Below are 21,262 nucleotides of genomic sequence, written 5' to 3'. Positions count from 1 at the left end.
TTTGTTATCTCCGTGGGCTTTAGTGAACTTCACTTTATTTCTTGTTTTGCCCCTTTAAGGATTTCTAATGGGTGTAAAGGCTAGTTGCTCTGTTAAGAAATGACGCATAACCAGGACCATTCTGTGGAATCCTGCCTCCTACGAATGATCCCTTGCACGAGCTGTATTCTGAAATGTTCCTGTGACTTATTTCTAAGTGTATTATTTGGCTTGGGCCGAAAGCAACCAAAGAGTTACCTGATAATGGTTTCACATTAGACACAATGTGGTTTTGTTTCACCTCAGCATGTTCCCAGGTGGTGTTTATTTTTCAGGTTAAAATGTAGTCAAGTTCTTTATAATTCCTTTCCCAGAAATACATGCTGATACTACAGCTTCCTTACCTAGACAGTGGCAGCACCGAATCATTTTTCAAACCACATTTATCTGTGATTTGGATTAACTGTTTAACCCTTCAGATGCATGTCATGGGTCTAGAACAGCATTCACAAACTTGGCATCAGATGAAGGCCAGTCTTGTTTAATATCTTTATCAATGATCTGGATGAGGCGATTGAGTGCTCCCTCAGTAAGTTTGCAGATGACACCAAGTTGGGTGGCAGTGTTGATCTGCTCGAGGGTAGGAAGGCTCTGCAGAGGGATCTGGACAGGCTGGATCGATGGGCCAAGGCCAACTGTATGAGGTTCAACAAGGCCAAATGCCAGGTCCTGCACCTGGGTCACCACAACCCCATGCAATGCTACAGGCTTGGGGAGGAGTGGCTGGAAAGCTGCCTGGCGGAAAAGGACCTTGGGGTGTTGGTCGACAGCCAGCTGAACAGGAGCCAGCAGTGTGCCCAGGTGGCCAAGAAGGCCAACGGCATCCTGGCTTGTACCAAGAATAGCGTGGCCAGCAGGAGCAGGGAGGTGATCGTGCCCCTGTACTCGGCACTGGTGAGGCTGCACCTCGAGTACTGTGTTCAGTTTTGGGCCCCTCACTACAAGAAGGACATTGAGGTGCTGGAGAGTGTCCAGAGAAGGGCAACGAGGCTGGTGAAGGGGCTAGAGAACAAGTCCTATGAGAAGCAGCTGAGGGAGCTGGGGCTGTTTAGTCTGGAGAAGAGGAGGCTGAGGGGGGACCTTCTTCCTCTCTACAACTACCTGAAAGGAGGTTGTAGTGAGGCAGGTGTTGGTCTCTTCTCCCAAGTGACTTGCAATATGATGAGAGGCAATGGCCTCAAGTTGCATCAGGGGAGGTTCGGTTTGGATATTAGGAAAAATTTCTTTACTGAAAGAGTGGTCAGACATTGGAACAGGCTGCCCAGGGAAGTGGTGGAGTCCCCATCCCTGGAGGTGTTCAAAAAAGGTGTAGATGTCGTGCTTTGGGACATGGTTTAGTAGGCATGGTGGTATTGGGTGGATGGTTGGACTTGATAATCTTAGAGGTTTTTTCCAACCTTAATGATTGTAAGATTCTGTTATAATGTTGGCATTATATAGATATCATGAGAGACATAAAACTAACCACAATAATAAATTTTTCTGTATGCTCTTCCTTGCTTTATTTTCCTGATGATCGGGAACATTCTTGGGGATTAGGTCAGAGCCCATAATCCTGCTGTTTTATGTGTGGCTTAGATTATGAACCTGGATAAAGCAGAGAATGCATATGTATGTTTCTCTATTTTTGTTTCACATTGTGTAAGTATTTAAAAAAAAATATTTCTTGTTGCAGTAACCTCTAGCTGCCTTTGTCAGGGGAGTACTTGATCAGTATTGTTGGTTGATGTAACTACTCCTCCAAGTAACCCAGTTAATTGTTAGTTGCTTAGTTACTTGAGCATTTGGATTTGCAAAACCAGTTTGCTCTGAATTAAAATCACTTTTGTAGAAGGGTGTTTCGTTTAAATGGATTCTTGTCAAATATCTGACGTTATTAGCTTTGTGTCAGTACTTACGGCTTCAGTCCGAGGCAGGGGTAGAGAAAATATAGGCAGACAATGTCAGTCTTTCAGTCAGAATGGAAGCTTTCAGTTTGACGCAGTCTAATAAAAATTTCTGAGTTCACTGGTATCATAGCAAATAAAAGTCCTAAGATTGCTACAGTTAAAGCAGATTTATTGTATAGATTCCCTCCTTTTTCTTCTAATTTACTTCAAACTTTCAGAGTTTGGTGTTCTGCCTGTCTTGATGATTCAGCCTGCATCTCTAGGCCATGGAAGCTATGTAAAACCGGCAACTGGCACTGCAAGTACAGTGTGTAAGGAAAGAAGAGGAGAAGGGATGCCTGGTGACTCAGAAATTTTAAGGCTAAAGTGCAGAGTTAATGTAACACAGATTTCTGAATTGACTCACTCTCCTTACCACTGAACATGAAACTATGCATATGTGTAGTTTCCTGAAGCTGCTTAATAATGTGAAGAATTTTGTATGAAGAAAGAAGTTGAGCTAGGACATTAGCCTTTCTGCAAAATTCATGGAATTCTAGGTTAATTTAAAAAGTCTAGAGAAAAACACTGAATTCATTGTGAATTTCGGTGTTTTTTCCTAAGTCTGTTTGGACACTTCCCCGGGAAGTGGAAGTTCAAATACACACAAAGTATAGAATAGTCATACTACTGAAACTCCAGTGTCCTAGGCGAATGCTCTGACCACAGGGTGTCTGACGATGCGCCTCTTCTAGAATTCGGTGTTGCTGGAAGACCCTACTTGTCAGTATGTCACAAAATAAACTGTGATATATGTTGCACTGTAGAATGTCTGCATTGTAAGATACATTGAGGCAAATTGTAGCCGGGATGCTACAGTGCAGAAATATGTTCAAAATAGGTATATATGGTTGTGACCATTTCAGCGACGTCTCTAAACCAGACCATGCAAAAAAAGGAGTCATGCCTTTTACATCTCAGAGCCTGACTAAAATACTGTCATTTTAAAGCATTTTAAAAGGAGATAGGGGAAGGTATATTCATCTTCCAGCTTTTGATTCTCTCAAGAACACTTAGTGAATGTTTTCCAAGCGTTTTTTTTCCCCACTGCAAATACAAAGACTAGTAATATTTTCTTTTTAACTAGATGAGATTTTCACATAATCCAAATTGTCTGTGGATTGGTGGTTTACTTAAGCTTCATGTAGTGGAGCTCTCACAGAAAGTTGAGACCTGTCATAACGTTGTGAGATTTGTCTGGAGTTCCCAACCATGTCTTTCAGTCACTTTGACACATTAAGAATGGGAGACACTTAAGTGTTAGAGATCCAGAATTAGACTTGAGTGAAGATGATGTAATAATTTATAACAGATTTTGACCCTCAAGGTTAATATTAAAACATTTTTTCTGTGCTGTGTCTAGGGTATAATTTCTTCTTATGTGTACTATTACTACAATGAACACAGGTTATAATTAATAAAATAGAGGAAACAACTACTTTAAATCATAACAAGAAACAAATTTCTGCTCACCCAAAAGGATTTCTCACTGTGGAGGTTCCCTCAAAATCTATATCAGAAACTAGGAACACTGAGCCTTTTTAAACTATGCTTAAATAAATGGATACACAAATGTTATGCGCCCTGGTAGGGGGCTGCATAGTGCAACCCCATCTCAGCCGAATGTGAAGAGATTCAACTGTTCTGCAGTCTTTCCGTTCTTCTCCTGGTCTCCACATAAAGGAAGCTTGAGTGTGCCAAGTTGGTAGCCACTCATGTGGATGATAAGTGGATGACACCTGGCCTGCACCATAAAATAATCTTCTAGGTTAATGTAGTGTGGATTTAAATACCTACCTGTCCTGAAAATATTTCTGTGCACACTCATGTCACTGTCAATCTCTTCTGTTATTTATGGGGAGTATAAATTGGAAATCAGTTAAGATTCTAAGGTTTATATAAAAAAAAAAATCCCAAACTATAAAAACTTGTTTGAGAACAAAATACTTCATCTGAATTTGTTGAAGCTTTTGAAATAAGGTGCCAAATAGACATCCTGGTGTTCTGAATAGAGCTGTCTCTGATTCTCCATTTACTGTTTTCACAGTGGCTTCTTAAATAGTTGAAAGGAGGAAAATAAATTAGGTCACTGAAACTGTGGTGTACTAATCTAACAAGGTTCAAAAAGGAAAGCAAGCTGATAAAGTAAGGCAAAGCATGACTATGTAATGTAAATTACATATCTATTAAGTAGAGTATGAAAATGCTACTTTAATCCCTAAAATGTCTAGAAAAGAAATCAGCATAACAAGGGTAGACACCGCATTCATGGTTTACTTATTCGTATGCTGATGATGCAGTGTACAGTGTCAGGAAAAGCTTCCAGTACTGAAAAAAGGGCAAATTTTTAGGCGCTTTTCATTTTTACTTAAGGGACTGAAACCTTTTAGCAAGGTTGACACTGCAAGTTGTTGCAAGTTTAACTAGCTCCAGGACCCTTTTTTTTATTAATTACTGGGAGCTGTCCTAGGGAGAAAGGGAAGGGAGAAAATGACTCAAGTAGCATGAATAAACGTCAGAAGGGGCCAAAAGGTTCTTACTAAAGAAACTGATGTAGGCGCCTTGCATAATGAAGGCACTGGGGACAGTGGAATAATCTTTTTTGCTAGCTCATATGCATATGATGGTAGTCACACCTGTGACAGGTTACACTTGTCAAGTGACCAGAGGCCACTGTCATCTAGTCTACATTACCCGACCATGACACAGCATCAGACAGATGCACAAATTCTAAGTTTGTAAATACATGGAAGAAAGACACCGGTGCCTAAGTATTGTATAACTTCTGAAGCTGTGGTGTTTTCCTCAGATTTCTCTCTTCTGTATTGGCTGCCATTTTCAGTGGTCCTACTGTGTCACATCAACCTTGCAGAAAACGGACACTGTGTAAAAAGTCAATTACTCAAGTGATGGAGAACTCTGGACAAATGTATGGAGAGTGGAGCGTGGTAATGCACTCACAGGCACGTTTCAGAAAGCAGAACAAAAGAACAAGGGTGAATGAATGTAATCCAGGGCCTGGGTCAGATTTGGCTCTGTCAAAACAGAAGCTCGTGGAGTTCTGCTGAGTGAAATTACACCATCTAGTTGGAGCAGGGTAAATATATTCATGTGAAAGCAGTTTGCAGACTATTTTTTGTTTGTTTTATTTCAGTAAGAGGTCTCTACTTCAAACTGTGCTTTTACCATATCTGTGTCAATTAGGAAGAGACTTTAAAAATGGTTTGTTTGTAGGAAGATGAGAAAATATGGTTGCTAGGTGAAGTAATCACTGTGCTGTACTTTTTCCAGATGCTCTTTGTTTGGAAAGCATGGTTTTCTAGCAAGAATATTTACTGAGACACTGAGCTAGGTAACAGCCAAGGATTTGTTTTCCTAAAATTTCCTCTCATTAAAGGATGGGACTAGAATCTGTCTCTCCTAATTAGGAACACTCTGTTTGAATTGTCTTTGCTAGCCTAGGAAAGAGTTTAATTAAAGCAAAATAAATATTCCTAGCCCATCATTTTATGTCTATTTTTTGCATACATGCTTGGTTTTTAATTTGACTATGCTGTTGTACATGACTTTTTATCTACAACCATTCTGGTAATATTGAGAACAGAAATATTCACCACTTCAGAACAGCTTGTTCATACCATTTCTGAGAGCAATTTGTTTCCTTAGTCTAAACTCTTAATATAATGATGCAAATCATCCCTATAGTTTTGAATATTCCAGTTGGTTTTGCTTGCTTCTTGTAATCCTCTCCAGCTATCTTCTTCCAGTAAGTGGTTAAAAATGAGTACTAGTTTCAGAAATGCGTTTTATTAAAATGTTAATACCATTTTCAGAATAGAGAGATATATTATGTAAATCTCAGCAGAGTTATTTTTAAAATGCCAAATGCAGATGTATTTATTAGTTTTGCATTAATTCATAATGCAAATAAAAGTGATGCTATTAATCTACAACAGTTTTTTAGTTGGGGTGTTTATTAAATAAGTGACCTCATCTGTTGCTTAGCAGAATTGACACAGTACCTGTTTAAAAATTGTGCATTTATTTAAAAAAACAATTTTTCAAGATGATACCCCAGATTTCTACAGCTGCTATTTAAAAGTAAGGAATAGGAGAGATTTGAGGCATCAGGGTGGGTGAATCTGTCTTGGATTTTTTTTTAATGGGAATCGTTTTGTTAGTCCATGATTGTTTCTGGGTATTTTGTAGCCCTCTGAAGTTATAATCTACAGTACTGTTTTTGTACTTTTTTAATTAATAGTTTTATTTTCTGTTTCTTCTTTTCTTTTCCTATTTACATGTGTGATTGAGAACAAGCAGTGTAGTGTTTCTGGTTTTATTTTTATTTCTCTTCAGGACACGACAGGTTTTAACACCCCCCTGCTCAGACCTCGTGTGATTGGAGAATGGATGGGTCGTGAAGAGAATGATGCCGACCCACTGGCTGCTGAGATGCTGCAGCCACCAATACCAAGAAATAAAAATGAGCAGTGGGACAGCGAAGATAGCAGCAGTCCTGGAGGAAGGTGGGATTTTCGTTCTGCCTGGAAATTTTATAATTTGTGAAGTGGAGCTGTCTTTGTAATGCCTTGTTTCTGAATGCAGAGTGCAGGGCTTTTAAATGCCCATGCCATAGTGTGGCAGCATGCAGAATAAATGCAGAATACTGATAAGTGACTGGTTTCTTCTCCTGCTTTTATATGTGATTAAATTTATACTCATTTGCAATCCCATGGTTTTATTCCCATGTATAAAGCTAAGTGTGTGTTGTCAAGATTGGGGCCCATTGTGTAATAATTTTGTGATGTAAAGCTTCATTCAGATACTACAAAGCCTTCTGTCTTTCAACGGTTGTTAGTAGCTGTTTGTTATCTTATTAACAGTTTAGTGATAAATCTGATATTCTCATTTAAACAAAAGATATACAAGGGAAACACTGTCTATAGCAGGACTTCCTAAAATCATCTTCAGTTCTTAGCATCTTGGTGTTAATAACAATTCTTTCTCAAAGAGAGAATTGTATTGTCTGCCGTAGATAACTTCTGACTTTGGAGGCTGGTAACAAGTGGTGTCCCTCAGGGGTCAGTACTGGGCCCAGTCTTGTTTAACTTCTTCATCAACGACCTGGATGAAGAGTTAGAATGTACCCTCAGCAAGTCTGCTGATGACACCAAACTGGGAGGTGTGGTAGACACACCGGAAGGCTGTACTGCCATTCAGCGTGACCTGGGTAGGCTGCAAAGTTGGGCAGAGAGGAACCTGATGAGGTTCAACAAAGGCAAATGCAGGGTCCTGCACCTGGGGAGGAACAACGCCATGCATCAGTACAGGCTTGGGGTGGACCTGCTGGAGAGCAGCTCTGCGGAGAGGGACCTGGGTGTCCTGGTGGACGACAGGTTAACCATGAGCCAGCAGTGTGCCCTGGCTGCCAAGAAAGCCAATGGGATCCTGGGGTGCATCAAGAAGAGTGTGGCCAGCAGGTCGAGGGAGGTTCTCCTTCCCTTCTACGCTGCCCCAGTGAGGCCTCATCTGGAGTACTCTGTCCAGTTCTGGGCTCCCCAGTTCAAGAAGGATGAAGAGCTACTGGAAAGAGTCCAGCGGAGGGCTACAAGGATGGTGAGGGGACTGGAACATCTCTCCTACGAGGAGAGGCTGAGGGAGCTGGGCTTGTTTAGCCTGAAGAAGAGAAGGCTGCGAGGGGACCTAATAAATGCTTATAAATATCTGAAGGTTGGGTGTCAGGAGGATGGGGCCAAGCTCTTTTCAGTGGTGCCCAGTGACAGGACAAGGGGCAACTGGCACAAACTGAAGCACAGGAAGTTCCGTCTGAACATGAGGAAGATCTTCTTCCCTCTGAGGGTGACGGAGCCCTGGAACAGGCTGCCCAGGGAGGTTGTGGAGTCTCCTTCTCTGGAGATATTCAAGACCCGCCTGGACAAGGTCCTGTGCAGCTTGCTGTAGGTGACCCTGCTTCGGCAGGAGGGTTGGACTAGATGACCCACAGAGGTCCCTTCCAACCCCTACCATTCCGTGATTCTGACAATTTATTGCTCTTGGCTGAGGGTGGGGTAGTATGTTTGTTCAAGTGCTTCAGCTACATGGAAGAGATTATAATTTTTCCAAGGAGTCCATTTTCCATGATTTAAAGATACCTGTTTATCACAGAAAGTGAAGTATTTACAGCCATCCTTTAAAAGGGATTAATAAGGGATTAATTTATTTTTTTTTAATAACTGTAAGGCTTGTACACTGTCTCTGTTAATTGCCTTAAACACCTACAGTGCTCCCTCAGCCCTGTAGCCTTTCTTTTTGGTTGTAACTTGTACTCTGACTACAGCAGACACTTTTTTTTTTTTTTTTTTAAGAATGTAGGCACTCTCTCCTTTCCCTTTGGAAAGGTCTAAGGTATTATCAAAGAATCATAGAGTCTCTCAGGTTGGAAGGGTCCAACTCCCTGCTCCTTGCAGGACTACATAAAACTAAACCATATGACTAAGAGTGTTGTCCAGATGGTCCTTGAACTCTGACAGGCTTGGTGCCGTGACCACTTCCCTGGGCAACCTGTTCAAAGACCTATCACCCTCTCAGTGAAGAACTTTTTCCTAATGTCCAACCCGAACTTCCCCTGACGTAGCTTCATTCCATTTCCTCATGTCTTATTGCTGGTCACCAGAGAGAGGAGATCAGCACCTCTTGCTATGCTGACCCCTGTGAGGAAGTTGAAGACTCTGATGAGGTCACTCCTCAGCCTTCTCCAAGGTGAACAAGCCAAGTGATCTCAGCCATTCCTCATAAGTCTTGCCCTCAAGGAATTTCACCATCTCTGTCGCTGTCCTCTGGAGATGCTCTTACATAAACACACAATACTTTATAGTTTGAGGTCTTTCTTGTATTGAGGTGCCCAAAACTGCACACAGTACTCGAGGTGGGGCCACAACAGTGCAGCGTAGACTGAAACAATCACCTCTGTCAACTGGCTATGCTAGCTGTGCTGTTCTTGATACATCCCAAGACATAGTTGGCCCTTTTGGCTGCCAATGCACACAGTTGACTCATATTGAGCTTGCCGTCAACCCAAACCCCCAGATCTCTTCCATGGGACTGCTCTCCAGCCTCTTGTGTGCCAGTTTGAATTGTGAATATTCCTTCACTACGTCCTCCATGTGCCTTCGACATTGGAATTCACCTCCCTGTCAGAGGGAAACTAGTCTCTCACTTGCTGTACTCTTGCAGGCTGTATTCGTTAACTTTCCTCACGTTGGGGATGTTTGTTATCCATGAGCATTTCTTTCTTCTTTTGATTAGATTATTGTGGGAAAAGCTGCAAGTACTACTATTTCAAAGAAGTAGCAGCATGTAGTAATGATCTCTCAGCCAGACATTGGACTGCAACCAACAGAACTCAGACACTGGGTCTCTCCAGTGCAGTTCCTGGGAATGTAATGGAGTCAGCAGCTGGCACTGCAGCTTGATTGCAAGGGCCTGTGTTGCTTTTTCCTGATTCAGCAGTCCAATAAGCACACAGAATAAAGATCTGTTCCACATTGCAGAGCAAATTGAGGGTTGGACTAGATGACCCACAGAGGTCCCTTCCAACCCCTACTATTCTGTGATTCTGTGATTCTGTGATATTGTATCCGTTCTCTCAATAAGAAGGAGCAGAAATAAGCATCTCTGGTCTCTAGAAGGGAGCAAAGAGGTTTAGTTCTGAGTAACAAAGGTGATTCAAAGCGGCATATTTTTCGCTTTGTAGAGGTTAGTACAAGCTGTGAGAAACTTCACAGCTAATGCTATAATTAAAAAATGTGATTAATGGCTTTGAGAGCAGTATTTGAGAAGTCTTATTGAGTATCACGACAAAATCGCGTTGCCTGGCATATGAAATAAGGAGAATATGGAGTACTTGATGCCAAGAAAGACTCATGGGACACTGGTATCTCTAGTTTTTAAGTGCATTAAGTTGAAAAATATGTATTGTTAAGTGGGAATACTGATTTTCAGTGGAAATGAATAACTGTTAAATTACGTGCAGCATATGGATTTACATTTGGATGACTGGTTTTATGTCTGGGATAATTCTTTGCTTCATTAGCATTTCATCAGCTTGTGTAAGGCATTTATAAAAAGCATGTTTGCAGTCTCTCAAAATAGTCATAAAATTGCGGAACCTCAAGATAGTGGTGATACTAAAACTGATGCCATGTGGAAGTTCAGAAGACGCATACTGATCAAAGTTACTCTGAATATTTAATAATAGTTCACTAATAACAGGCAATTTCTTCAAGGTCTGATTCAGTGTTACTAGGAATTAAAGTACTATTAACAGAATTTGGAACTGGGTATACACCAAATGCATGAGACAAGCAATAGGTAACAATAATTTAGTTATAATGTAGCATATACCTAGAACATCGAAAAGTAGTGGGAATAGCATGGTTTTTATGAGATTAATTGAAGCTCAAGAGAGTGAAGTTGTTACCAGTTGTAAAGAATTTTTGGCTACTTCATCTGTATTTCATTCATCTACTTCATAGTTAATATAGCCTAAAATAATGAAGTTACATTTTTACCTGGCGACTGAAGGAGGAAGCAATTTTAAAATTCATATTAAATGTTTCCAATTATATCTTGTTAAATTTGATTTAGCAACACTTTTAATAAAAGTGATAGTTTATTGATCACTAATTATCAGGATTTATGTGATAAGCCAGCAAACTTTCAAAAATAATACTAACCTTCAGTTACAGCATAAAACCAGGAAAGTGAAAACTGTACTTGTCCCATTATTTCCAGGTAATATGTTTTCTTTTATCTATCATTAAACATAAGTAAATGCTACATAAATGAAGTACTGTGTAAATATCTGGAGGATTAGGCATTGCCAGATCACTGGTAGAGTAATTGCCATCAGTGTCATGCGACTGGCTCTCTTTGTGTTGTTTTCACAAACAAGTTTTTTTCTGCTTGGTGGAAGGGGAAGCCCTGGGTCCTTACACACTCATAGCATTCTGTAGGGGTCTGAATAGGCTGCAGAGAACAGCAAATTCCTGTGGACCACCAGTCTGTTGATAACATGCCCGTTTTCAATATTGGTCTTCTGTCATAAAGTAGATCATAGTGAGTATACGTAGTACGTGATATTTGGGAATCTGTGAGTTGCCTGCTGTCTTTGCAGTCATGAACCTCATTTTTTTGCTCCATTCAGTAGCAGACGGTGGGGAACAACCACTGTTTCCTTCTCAAAAACATGCGTTCCTGTGATGGCGAGCAATGGAAGCGCACATGTTGTATATCTGAAAGCCAGGCTCAGTTACTTAGAAGAAGAAGGGGAATTAATTTTGAGCAACTGAAAGGACAGGTTTCACTACTGCTTTGGCTGGGAAAGTGTAACCAGTCTGAGGTAGTGGTATTAGTGACGCCTTGTCAAACTGATGAAGGTTCACCTTTTTGCTCTTAATGTTCTGAATTGCTGCAGACTGTAGTCAGTGCCAACGAGCAGCAGCTCTGACTCAGCGGGGGCGGAGTCGAGTGTGACAGCGGCCAAACCCCCTCAGGGATAAGAGCAGCCCCCAGGGAGCGCGAGCGACCAGGAGCGCGGGCGAACAGAGCCGGCAAACAGAGGCGGCGCAGCAGCCCGGGAGCGGCGCAGCAGTTTGCGCGGGCAGGGCGAGCGGGGAAGGCGACTGGCAGGGTACAGCCGCCCCTTCTGGCTACTCGAGTAGTGGGCATCGCTCTTCCAGGAGATATTCTAGCCATGGTTACCACCCGTGGTAAAGCTGTGGCTCGAAGGAGTGTGGGGACCCAGACGGAGGCCTCATGCAAGAACGCGGGTGTCCAGGTCTCTGGCTGCAGGGAGTGCCTGAGCCTGGCGCTTGTACCGGAGGACAGCAGAGACAACGGCTGTGTTCGGTGCGAGCAGGTGAATGACCTGCTCAGCCTGGTGGCAGAACTGAAGGAGGAAGTGGAGAGGCTGAGGAGCATCCGGGAGTGTGAGAGGGAGATCGACTGGTGGAGCCGCACCCTGCCCTCCCTGAGGCAGCGGCAGCAGGAGGCGGCTCCACAGAAAGCAGAGAACCCCCATCCCTCTTGCCACCGAGCAGAAAGAGGGGGCCTAAGAGATGGGGGGGAATGGAAACAGGTCCCTGCTCAGGGGGGCAAGCGAATTTCCCCCCAGCCTCCCTCACCTGCTCAGTTGCCCTTAAGCAACAGGTATGGGGCTCTGGAATGTGAGGGACTGGCCACAGAGGATGTGGGTGAAGGTGAGGCTCCATCCAGGGGGTTGCCTAGAACGAGTCAGACAGCCCCACGTATTACAACTGCCTCAACTAAGAAAAAAAGGAGGGTCATTGTCATAGGTGATTCCCTTCTGAGGGGAACAGAGGGCCCGATCTGCCGACCGGACCCATCCCACAGGGAAGTCTGCTGCCTCCCTGGGGCCCGGGTTAGGGATGTTGCGAAGAAACTCCCTGGTCTGGTGCGGCCTTCTGATTACTACCCCCTCTTGGTAATGCAGGTTGGCGGAGACGAGGTAGCAGAAAGAAGTGCCAAGGCCATCAAAAGGGACTTCAGGGCACTGGGGCGACTGGTTGAGGGATCAGGGGCGCAGGTGGTGTTTTCCTCCATCCCATCAGTGGCAGGGGACAGCACTGAAAGGGGCAGGAAAACTCACCTGGTTAACAGGTGGCTCAGGGACTGGTGCCATCGGTCAAATTTTGGCTTTTTTGATCATGGGGAGGTATACACAGCACCGGGCCTGCTGGCAACAAGTGGAGTTCAGCTATCACAAAGGGGGAAAAGAATTCTTGGCCACGAGCTGGCGGGGCTCATTGAGAGGGCTTTAAACTAGGTTTGAAGGGGGAAGGGGATATTGCCCAGCTCACTAGGGATGAGCCTAGGCTTAGAGTGCCAAGGCCAGGGGTGAGATTGACAGCCCAGCTCAAGTGTGTTTACACCAATGCACGTAGTATGGCCAATAAACAGGAGGAGCTGGAAGCCATTATACAGCAGGACGGCTACGACTTGGTCGCCATCACAGAAACGTGGTGGGACAACTCGCATGACTGGCATGCTGTCATAGATGGCTACAGACTCTTTAGGAAAGACAGACCAACAAGGAGAGGTGGGGGAGTTGCTCTATATGTGAGGCAGCAACTGGAATGCATTGAGCTTGGCCTGGGGGCAAGTGAAGAAGGAGTTGAAAGCTTGTGGGTTAGAATTAAGGGACAGGCTCACACGGGTGACATTACGGTGGGTGTATACTACAGGCCACCCGACCAGGAGGAGGAGGTTGATGAAGCCTTCTACAGGCAGCTGCAAGCAGCCTCACAGTCACAGGCTCTGGTTCTCATGGGGGACTTCAACCACCCTGACATCAGCTGGGAAGACCATACAGCTAGGCAGGTGCAATCCAGGAGGTTCCTACAGAGCATCGATGATAACTTTCTGATGCAAGTGGTGGAGGAACCAACAAGGAAAGGCGCGCTGCTGGACCTTGTGTTAACAAACAAGGAGGGACTGGTGGAGGACGTGAAGGTTGGAGGTAGACTCGGCTGCAGTGACCATGAAATGGTCGAGTTCAGGATCCTGCGTGGAGGAAGCAGGGCGATAAGCAGGATCAAAACCCTGGACCTCAGGAGGGCTGACTTTGGCCTCTTCAAGGAGCTACTGGGAGGAATCCCGTGGGCCAGGGCTCTCGATGGCAGGGGGGTCCATGAGTGCTGGTCGCTTTTTAAACAACACTTCTTCCATGCACAGGAGCAATGCATCCCCCTGAGAAAGAAATTTAGCAAAGGAGGAAGGAGACCTGCATGGTTAAACAAGGAGCTTCTAGCGGAGATCAGGCAGAAGAGAAAGGTGCATGGCATGTGGAAAGAGGGACAGGCCACTTGGGAAGAGTACAGAAACGTAGTGAGAGCATGCAGGGATGCGACGAGGAAGGCCAAGGCTCACCTGGAATTGAAGCTGGCAAGGGATGTCAAAAACAACAAGAAGGGCTTCTTCAACTACATCAGCAGCAAAAGGAAGGCTAGGGACAATGTGGGGCCGCTGCTGAATGAGGCGGGTGTCCTGGTGACGGAGGATGCGGAGAAGGCAGAGCTAATGAATGCCTTCTTTGCTTCAGTCTTCAGTGCTAAGACTGGCCCTCAGGAATCCCAGGCCCCGGAGGTAAGAGAGGAAGCCTACAGAGAGGACGACTTTCCCTTGGTCGAGGAGGACTGTGTGAGGGATCGCTTAAGCGATCTGGATGTCCACAAATCCATGGGCCCCGATGGAATGCACCCACGAGTGCTGAGGGAGCTGGCGGATGTCATTGCTGAACCACTCTCCATCATCTTTGAGAGGTCCTGGAAGACAGGAGAGGTGCCCGAGGACTGGAGAAAGGCCAATGTCACTCCAATCTTCAAAAAGGGCAAGAAGGAGGACCCAGGGAACTACAGGCCGGTCAGCCTCACCTCCATCCCGGGAAAGGTGATGGAGCAGCTTATCCTGGAGGCCATCATGAAGCAAGTGGAAGAAAAGAATGTTATCAGGAGTAGTCAGCATGGATTCACCAAGGGGAAATCATGCCTGACCAATCTGATAGCTTTCTACGATGACATGACTGGCTGGGTAGACGAAGGGAGAGCTGTGGATGTTATCTACCTTGACTTCAGCAAGGCTTTTGACACAGTCTCCCATGATATCCTCCTGGGGAAGCTGAGGAAGTGTGGGCTGGATGAGTGGTCGGTGAAGTGGATAGAGAACTGGCTGAATGGCAGAACTCAGAGGGTTGTCATCAGCGGCGCTGAGTCTAGTTGGAGGCTGGTGACAAGTGGTGTCCCTCAGGGGTCAGTACTGGGCCCAGTCTTGTTTAACTTCTTCATCAATGACCTGGATGAAGAGTTAGAATGTACCCTCAGCAAGTTTGCTGACGACACCAAACTGGGAGGTGTGGTAGATACACCGGAAGGCTGTGCTGCCATTCAGCGTGACCTGGATAGGCTGGAGAGCTGGGCAGAGAGGAATCTGATGAGGTTCAACAAGGGCAAGTGCAGGGTCCTGCACCTGGGGAGGAACAACCTCATGCACCAGTACAGGCTTGGGGTGGACCTGCTGGAGAGCAGCTCTGCGGAGAGGGACCTGGGTGTCCTGGTGGACGACAGGTTAACTATGAGCCAGCAGTGTGCCCTGGCTGCCAAGAAGGCCAATGGGATCCTGGGGTGCATCAAGAAGAGTGTGGCCAGCAGGACAAGGGAGGTTCTCCTTCCCCTCTACACTGCCCTGGTGAGGCCTCATCTGGAGTACTGTGTCCAGTCCCTTCCAACCCCTACTATTCTGTGATTCTGTGATTCTGTAGTAAGACTGTTTTTGTTACCAGTTTTGTACTGCACTCTTTTGCTGCTGTAAGGGAACAAGGCAAGGTATTAATGCATGATAAGGGACCATATAAAAGTGCTGATGGCAATCCTGCTGGTACCAAGCTCATCTTTCAGAAATTCAGACACCATGAAAATAGGATTAAACTCATTTCTAAGCCATTGTTATTAGTTTTCTACATTAAAAATTTCCTGGAGAAATTCTGAGAAACGAAGCAAGGCTCTTAGGAAACTTCCTCAAAGCATAATGTATGTACACAGTGGGGAATTTGAGTGATTTTTAATATGATGCTTTTGTTTCTTAGAGCCCGAAATGAACTAGAGCTTGCAGAGGCTCCATCCATAACCTGCTGTCCTCAACTCAAAGCCCGTTCTTCATCCCCAAGGTCCACTTTGTCTTATTAGTGTTTATCTTTGCAGTGGGGAAAATGCAACAGATTTGCCTTCCTGCAACAGGCTAGAAGACAATCTGAGATGTTGCTCTGACCCACACACGGGGCACCAAACTTCTGTCCTGTTGTCTTTATCTTTATTTTGTAAGGAATCAGATATTGTTAATTGTAGCAAGTCCTGCCTTAGACCCTTCTGCTAACTTCTGTTGCAGTTCCAGTTATCTGTTACTCGGGTTAGGGACACAAGTCAACAAACCATGAGAATTGTTATAACTATTTAGTCCTTAATCCTGTGGGGTTGTGATAACAGCCACTCAAGGGAGCATTTCTTTGTTCTCAGCTTTGTTGCTGTGCAATCAATACCTTAGCAATAATGATTAGTAATTGACATCCTGTTGTTCTGTATGTGTAGCTTATTTAGACTTAATTAATTCCCATAAAGTCAATGGGACATTTCCCATCATCATTCAATCAAAACTTCAGGTAGGAACTGAAAACACAAACTGACTTATAACATCCAATTATCAGGGAATGAGTGATAACCAGCTGGTTTATGTGTGATCTGATGGTGTTAACCTTCAGATCTGGAGGACATCATAGCCTACAGGAGTTTGAGAAATGTGTGACGTATTTTACAGAGAGCACCAGTAACAGAAAGTTGTGCTTTCCTCCCTCACAGCTTAAAAATGGAGCCAAAGACCAAAGGACTAAAACAACAGCAGCAGCAACATAAGAAACTTCTGGCTGCCATGCTTTCTCAGGACTCCTTTGATTCTGCTCAAAGCACAGCTCCATCTGTTACTGAAGAAGATATTGACAATGAAGATGATGCAATGGAACTGCTGGGTAACTGCAAAAAATTACGTGTATTTTCCAATACTTTTTAATTATAGATTAATCTAAAAAATGTAAGGTCTGATGAAACATAGATTAGTTTGAATCCACTCCCTATGTTTGAAGCAGAAGTATTGAGCAGCTGTGTGAAGGTTCATAGGGTTTAACTTGCAACTTTCAGGAGTGAATGTAACAAAGACCGTATATGTGTGTGAATAAGCTGCCAGCTGCATTAAAATCCCATGAAATATCAAACACTTTGGGTGCTTAAAGTAACTGATTTGATTTGCTACATAAATCACTTGCAGGTTTTACTTAGAGAATGTATTTATGTAGAAGGAGCAGCATCAGTTTCACTGGCTTTCATCTGGTTCTTCTTTTTCTTTGCTGTATCACAGTTCTAACTTCAGTGGGTTTTATTTGAGAGCTATTAGCTACAAACAGTTTATGCAATGTGGATTTGTAACCTCTCCAGAGGATTTGATTGTAATTTTCCAGTAGACTGTACTGTATGTTAAATTGCACTCTGTGCTCGCTGCTTCCTGCCTTTGCTAGAATTACTAGTTGTGAAAGGAGGGAAATTGTTGAAGAAATCTAATCAATAGTCTCTTTTCTGCCATTTTTAAAAACTTCAACGTAAGGTATTAAAAGGTAGTCATGGCTTTCAATTTTTTTTTTCTCAGTTTTTCCTATATAGAATTTTATGTGGGATCAAAGCACGGGAAATACCCAGTCTCAGGATAGCTCAGTATTTTTACGTTTACAAATTGTATGACATTATTTGTTTTTTGGATGGACTTTAATCTAAAAATCAGAAAAACACATGGTGTTCTACTCTGTTTCTGTTATATTTCTGTTGCTTCCTGAGTAGAGTTTTCATAGAATCACGGAATAGTTGAGGTTGAAGGGGACTATTGGAGATATCTAGTCCAACCCCTTGCTCAAGGCAATCAGTTAAAGCAGGTTGCTCTGAACATTGTTCAGTTGGGTTTTGACTCTCTCCGAAGATGGAGGCTCTACCACATCTCTGGACAACTTGTTCCAGTGAACGGCCATGCTTATGGTAAAAAAGTTTTTTGTTATGCTTAAATAATTGTGAATTAGTACATACTTTCTTTTTTCAGTAGTTTTAAGTTTGGTGCATGCATTTGTTTTTACAAGAAAGAAGAGATAATGGGCTGGGTCATTCGAGTGTCACAGTGGATCAATTAGTTCTTTGTGTTTGAAGGAAGTCACAGTGTTTGTGACTGTTGGCTTGCAGTCTTCATGGATTCAATTAGTATTTCCAGAGCTAATCCATGGATTCCAGTGAAGGCTATCATTAATCTGTAGCTGCGTTACCTCCTGATTTCCTCCTGCAATTTACAGATCTTTCCAACTTTATCAATGTGAAATAAAAAGCATACTTAATGGGTGTCTTGTGCTGGCACAAACCACAGGACTCCTCTAGGATTCTGTGGCATCTGGAAGATACAGCAGGTAAGTCTGTGTGTGTGTGATGTCATTGGCCTCGTTATGTATCACATACAGAGTAGAATCTCTTGTTAACTTCTGTGGAGATAGTGAGGAAAAGGTATCTAATAGATGTGTAGGTCTTTCCTTCCAGACACTTCAATCCCTGAAGGTATCTGGAACCAAAAAAGCAGTATAAATAAAATTTTATTTTCCAGTGTCTTGAAGTTTGGGCAGAATATTATCTGTGTACAAACAACTGTTCTTTTTTTTTTTTTTTTTTTTTTAATAAGGACTCAATTAGAATCATAGAATTGTAGAAAGTTTTAGGTCGGAAGGGACCCCTAGAGGTCATCTAGTCCAACCCCCCCGCAGCGAGCAGGGACACCACTAACTAGATCGGGTTGCTCAGAGCCCTGTCCAACCTGGTCTTGAATGTTTCCAGGGATGGGGCCTCCACTACCTCTCTGGGCAACCCGTTCCAGTGTTTCACCACCCTCATTGTAAAGAATTTCTTCCTTATATCCAGCCTAAACCTACCCTGTTTTAGTTTAAAAACATTACCCCTCGTCCTGTCACTGCTGTCTCTACTAAAAAGATTGTCCCCATCTTTCCTATAGGCTCCCTTTAAGTGCTGAAAGGCTGCAATCAGGTCTCCCCGCAGCCTTCTCTTCTCCAGGCTGAACAAGCCCAACTCTCTCAGCCTGTCCTCATAGGAGAGGTGCTCCAGCCCTCGGATCATTTTTGTAGCCCTCCTTTGGACCCGCTCCAACAGTTCCATGTCCTTCTTGTGCTGAGGGCTCCAGAGCTGGATGCAGGACTCCAGGTGAGGTCTCACCAGAGCAGAGTAGAGGGGCAGAATCCCCTCTCTCGACCTGCTGGCCACGCTTCTCTTGATGCAGCCCAGGACACGGTTGGCCCTCTGGGCTGCCAGCGCACATTGCCGGCTGATGTCCAGCCTTTTGTCTATCAGTACCCCCAAGTCCCTCTCAGCAGGGCTGCTCTCGATCCTTTCATCCCCCAGCCTGTATTGATACCGGGGATTACCCTGACCCAGGTGTAGGACCTTGCACCTTGTAAGAATCAAGTCTCGTTTGGTGCCATGCAAAACCTGGAACATCTTTCCATAATGCATTTCATCGAAAATGACAAAGTTTATACAAAATCAACTTAATTGCTAGGAAAGGTCACAGACAGGACCTCTGGTTTGGGTAGGGTGTTATATAAATGGTTCTGAGATTCTGAAGCAAAATCACGGCATATTTGGTGAAGAGCCATGGTTATAGTAATTACAATATAGCCATGTTTTAGTAACTACCACTGATAGAACGTTGAATGTGCACATCTTAGTATTTAAAGTGCTGTGCTTCTGAAAGAATGGCTTTTATTTTAATTCTCGTTTTGCAGTTTGCTGACAGTATGTGTCTTATATTTGATAAAACAGTTAGGTTACATCCTGCAGAGCTGCTCAAAACTTGAGGAGATGACGAAGTGTTACATAGGAAGTGTGTTGTGTTTTCTTTTGAAGGTAGCATAAAGAACTTCAGTTTCTGTCAGGAAACATAGGTATTTTTCATTGCTATATTTTCCAGATCAGTACCTGTATGATACTGGGACTGAATTTTTTTATTATGTACTGCACTAATCCATTAACTGCTTTGATGCTTTTTACACTGCTTATGTGCGGTATAGCTAATTTCAAATTTCTGCCATCACTGAATTGCAGGGCATTGTTCTATATAGCTACTTGACTTGCTCTCTTTAGAGTTCAGGATTCGTTGCTTATTCAGCCCTTTCTTAAAAAATTAAAAATCCTCGTGCTCGTAAGTCTGAATTATGGGAAAACAAATTCTGCTGTTTATAGCAGGTGATTTTAATTCATACCCTACTTATCATGCAGATTTTTGCAGAACACAAACTTCTATCTTTATGTGTGTTTAAGAGAATCTTTTTCTGAGTTTCGCTGATTTATTTATGTATTAAAAGCATGAAACTTAATGTTGATATATTTTCTTTTTAAAAGCACCTTCTAGCTTCTAGTACTCTCATCGGAATTCTTAATGAAGATTTAGCTAGAGTGAAACATTCCAGTTGTGCTTCTGAGGAATCCATTTCAAAAGAAATGTATTTGCAAAGATGAAAAAGAATATTATGGGGTTACATTCTGATTTCAGCTCTCACTCTTTATGTTTAGGAGGGCTGTTAACACGCTGGTAACTTTCTAAGTGTGTTCAGTTATGCAGGTGGCTGAAATAGACCACTGGCAGATATCATCACTGTGGAAAGTATCTTCTTGACTTTAAAGAGCTGAGAACTGTAATTGTAAAATCACATGTATTTGTAAATGTAAAAGGGTAATGCAATTGAGGTCTGTGACTGAAAATGATATCAAGGGGCTACTTTGGTATACATTATAATGCCAAGTACTGTATTTTGTAAATCTAGTTGGGAGCTGAAGTAGTTCTTTGTGGAACTCTGCAGTCCTTTCGGAATTCCATGACATTTGGGCTTAAGCTGTCCTTTGCGTTTAGCTGAAGTCCACTGAAACTTTGAAATCGTGTTATTCCCTCAGTATTTCACTGATGTCCATTGGAGAGGACTGAACTGTATTTTCTCTGAAATTGCTGGAAATATTGATTGTACGTACGTCACCAAAGCATGATTCATTTGATTTTAAAAATACACATAGTATAAATAGAGTACACTCTGCATAAACATACACATAGTAAAAGCATGAGTTTTTTGTAGCACACTTGAACTTAAATATATATTCTTGATCTTCTTACAAGTAAGGAAGATGAAAAAGAAATTCTGTATTGTTTTATTTGACACTGATATAGAGCACAAGTCCTATGAGTAGTAGCTGAGGGAACTGGGGTTGTTTAACCTGGAGAAGGGGAGGCTCAGTGGAGACCCTTATTGCTCTCTACAACTACCTGAAAGGAGGTTGTAGCAAGGTGGGTGTTGGTCTCTTTTCCCAAGTAACAAATGATAGGACAAGAGGAAACGGCCTCAAGTTGCATCAGGGAAGGCTTAGGTTGGACATTAGGAAAAATTTCTTTACTGAAAGGGTTGCCAAGCATTGGAATGGTCTGCCCAGGGAAGTGGTTGAGGCAGCATCCCTGGAGGTATTTAAAAGCCATTTAAATGTGGTGCTTAGGGATATGGTTTAGTGGTAGAGTTGGCAGTGTTAGCTTAATGGTTGGACTCAATGATTTTAACCATCTTTTCTAACCTAAGTGATTCTATGATACTTAGTCAT

General features: G+C 43.2%; 1 protein-coding gene across 3 annotated transcripts in view; it reads left to right on the top strand.

Annotated features, from left to right (window-relative positions):
- The window catches only part of C3H8orf34 (chromosome 3 C8orf34 homolog), a 194,852-nt gene that overhangs the window by 67,639 nt on the left and 105,951 nt on the right, over window positions 1-21,262 (top strand). For all 3 annotated transcript variants that reach the window (XR_012763426.1, XM_075416033.1, XM_075416032.1), the window contains 2 exons: window positions 6,324-6,493; window positions 16,394-16,560. Coding sequence is in view for 2 of the 3 variants with exons in the window: in XM_075416033.1 (XP_075272148.1) it covers window positions 6,324-6,493; window positions 16,394-16,560 (337 nt within the window). In the remaining variant the exon portion in view is untranslated. The remainder of the gene's footprint in view (window positions 1-6,323; window positions 6,494-16,393; window positions 16,561-21,262) is intronic.

This window comes from Opisthocomus hoazin, chromosome 3 (assembly GCF_030867145.1).
Source record: "Opisthocomus hoazin isolate bOpiHoa1 chromosome 3, bOpiHoa1.hap1, whole genome shotgun sequence".
Classification (NCBI taxonomy): Eukaryota; Metazoa; Chordata; class Aves; order Opisthocomiformes; family Opisthocomidae; genus Opisthocomus; species Opisthocomus hoazin.
This window is presented reverse-complemented; position numbering and strand designations above follow the sequence as displayed.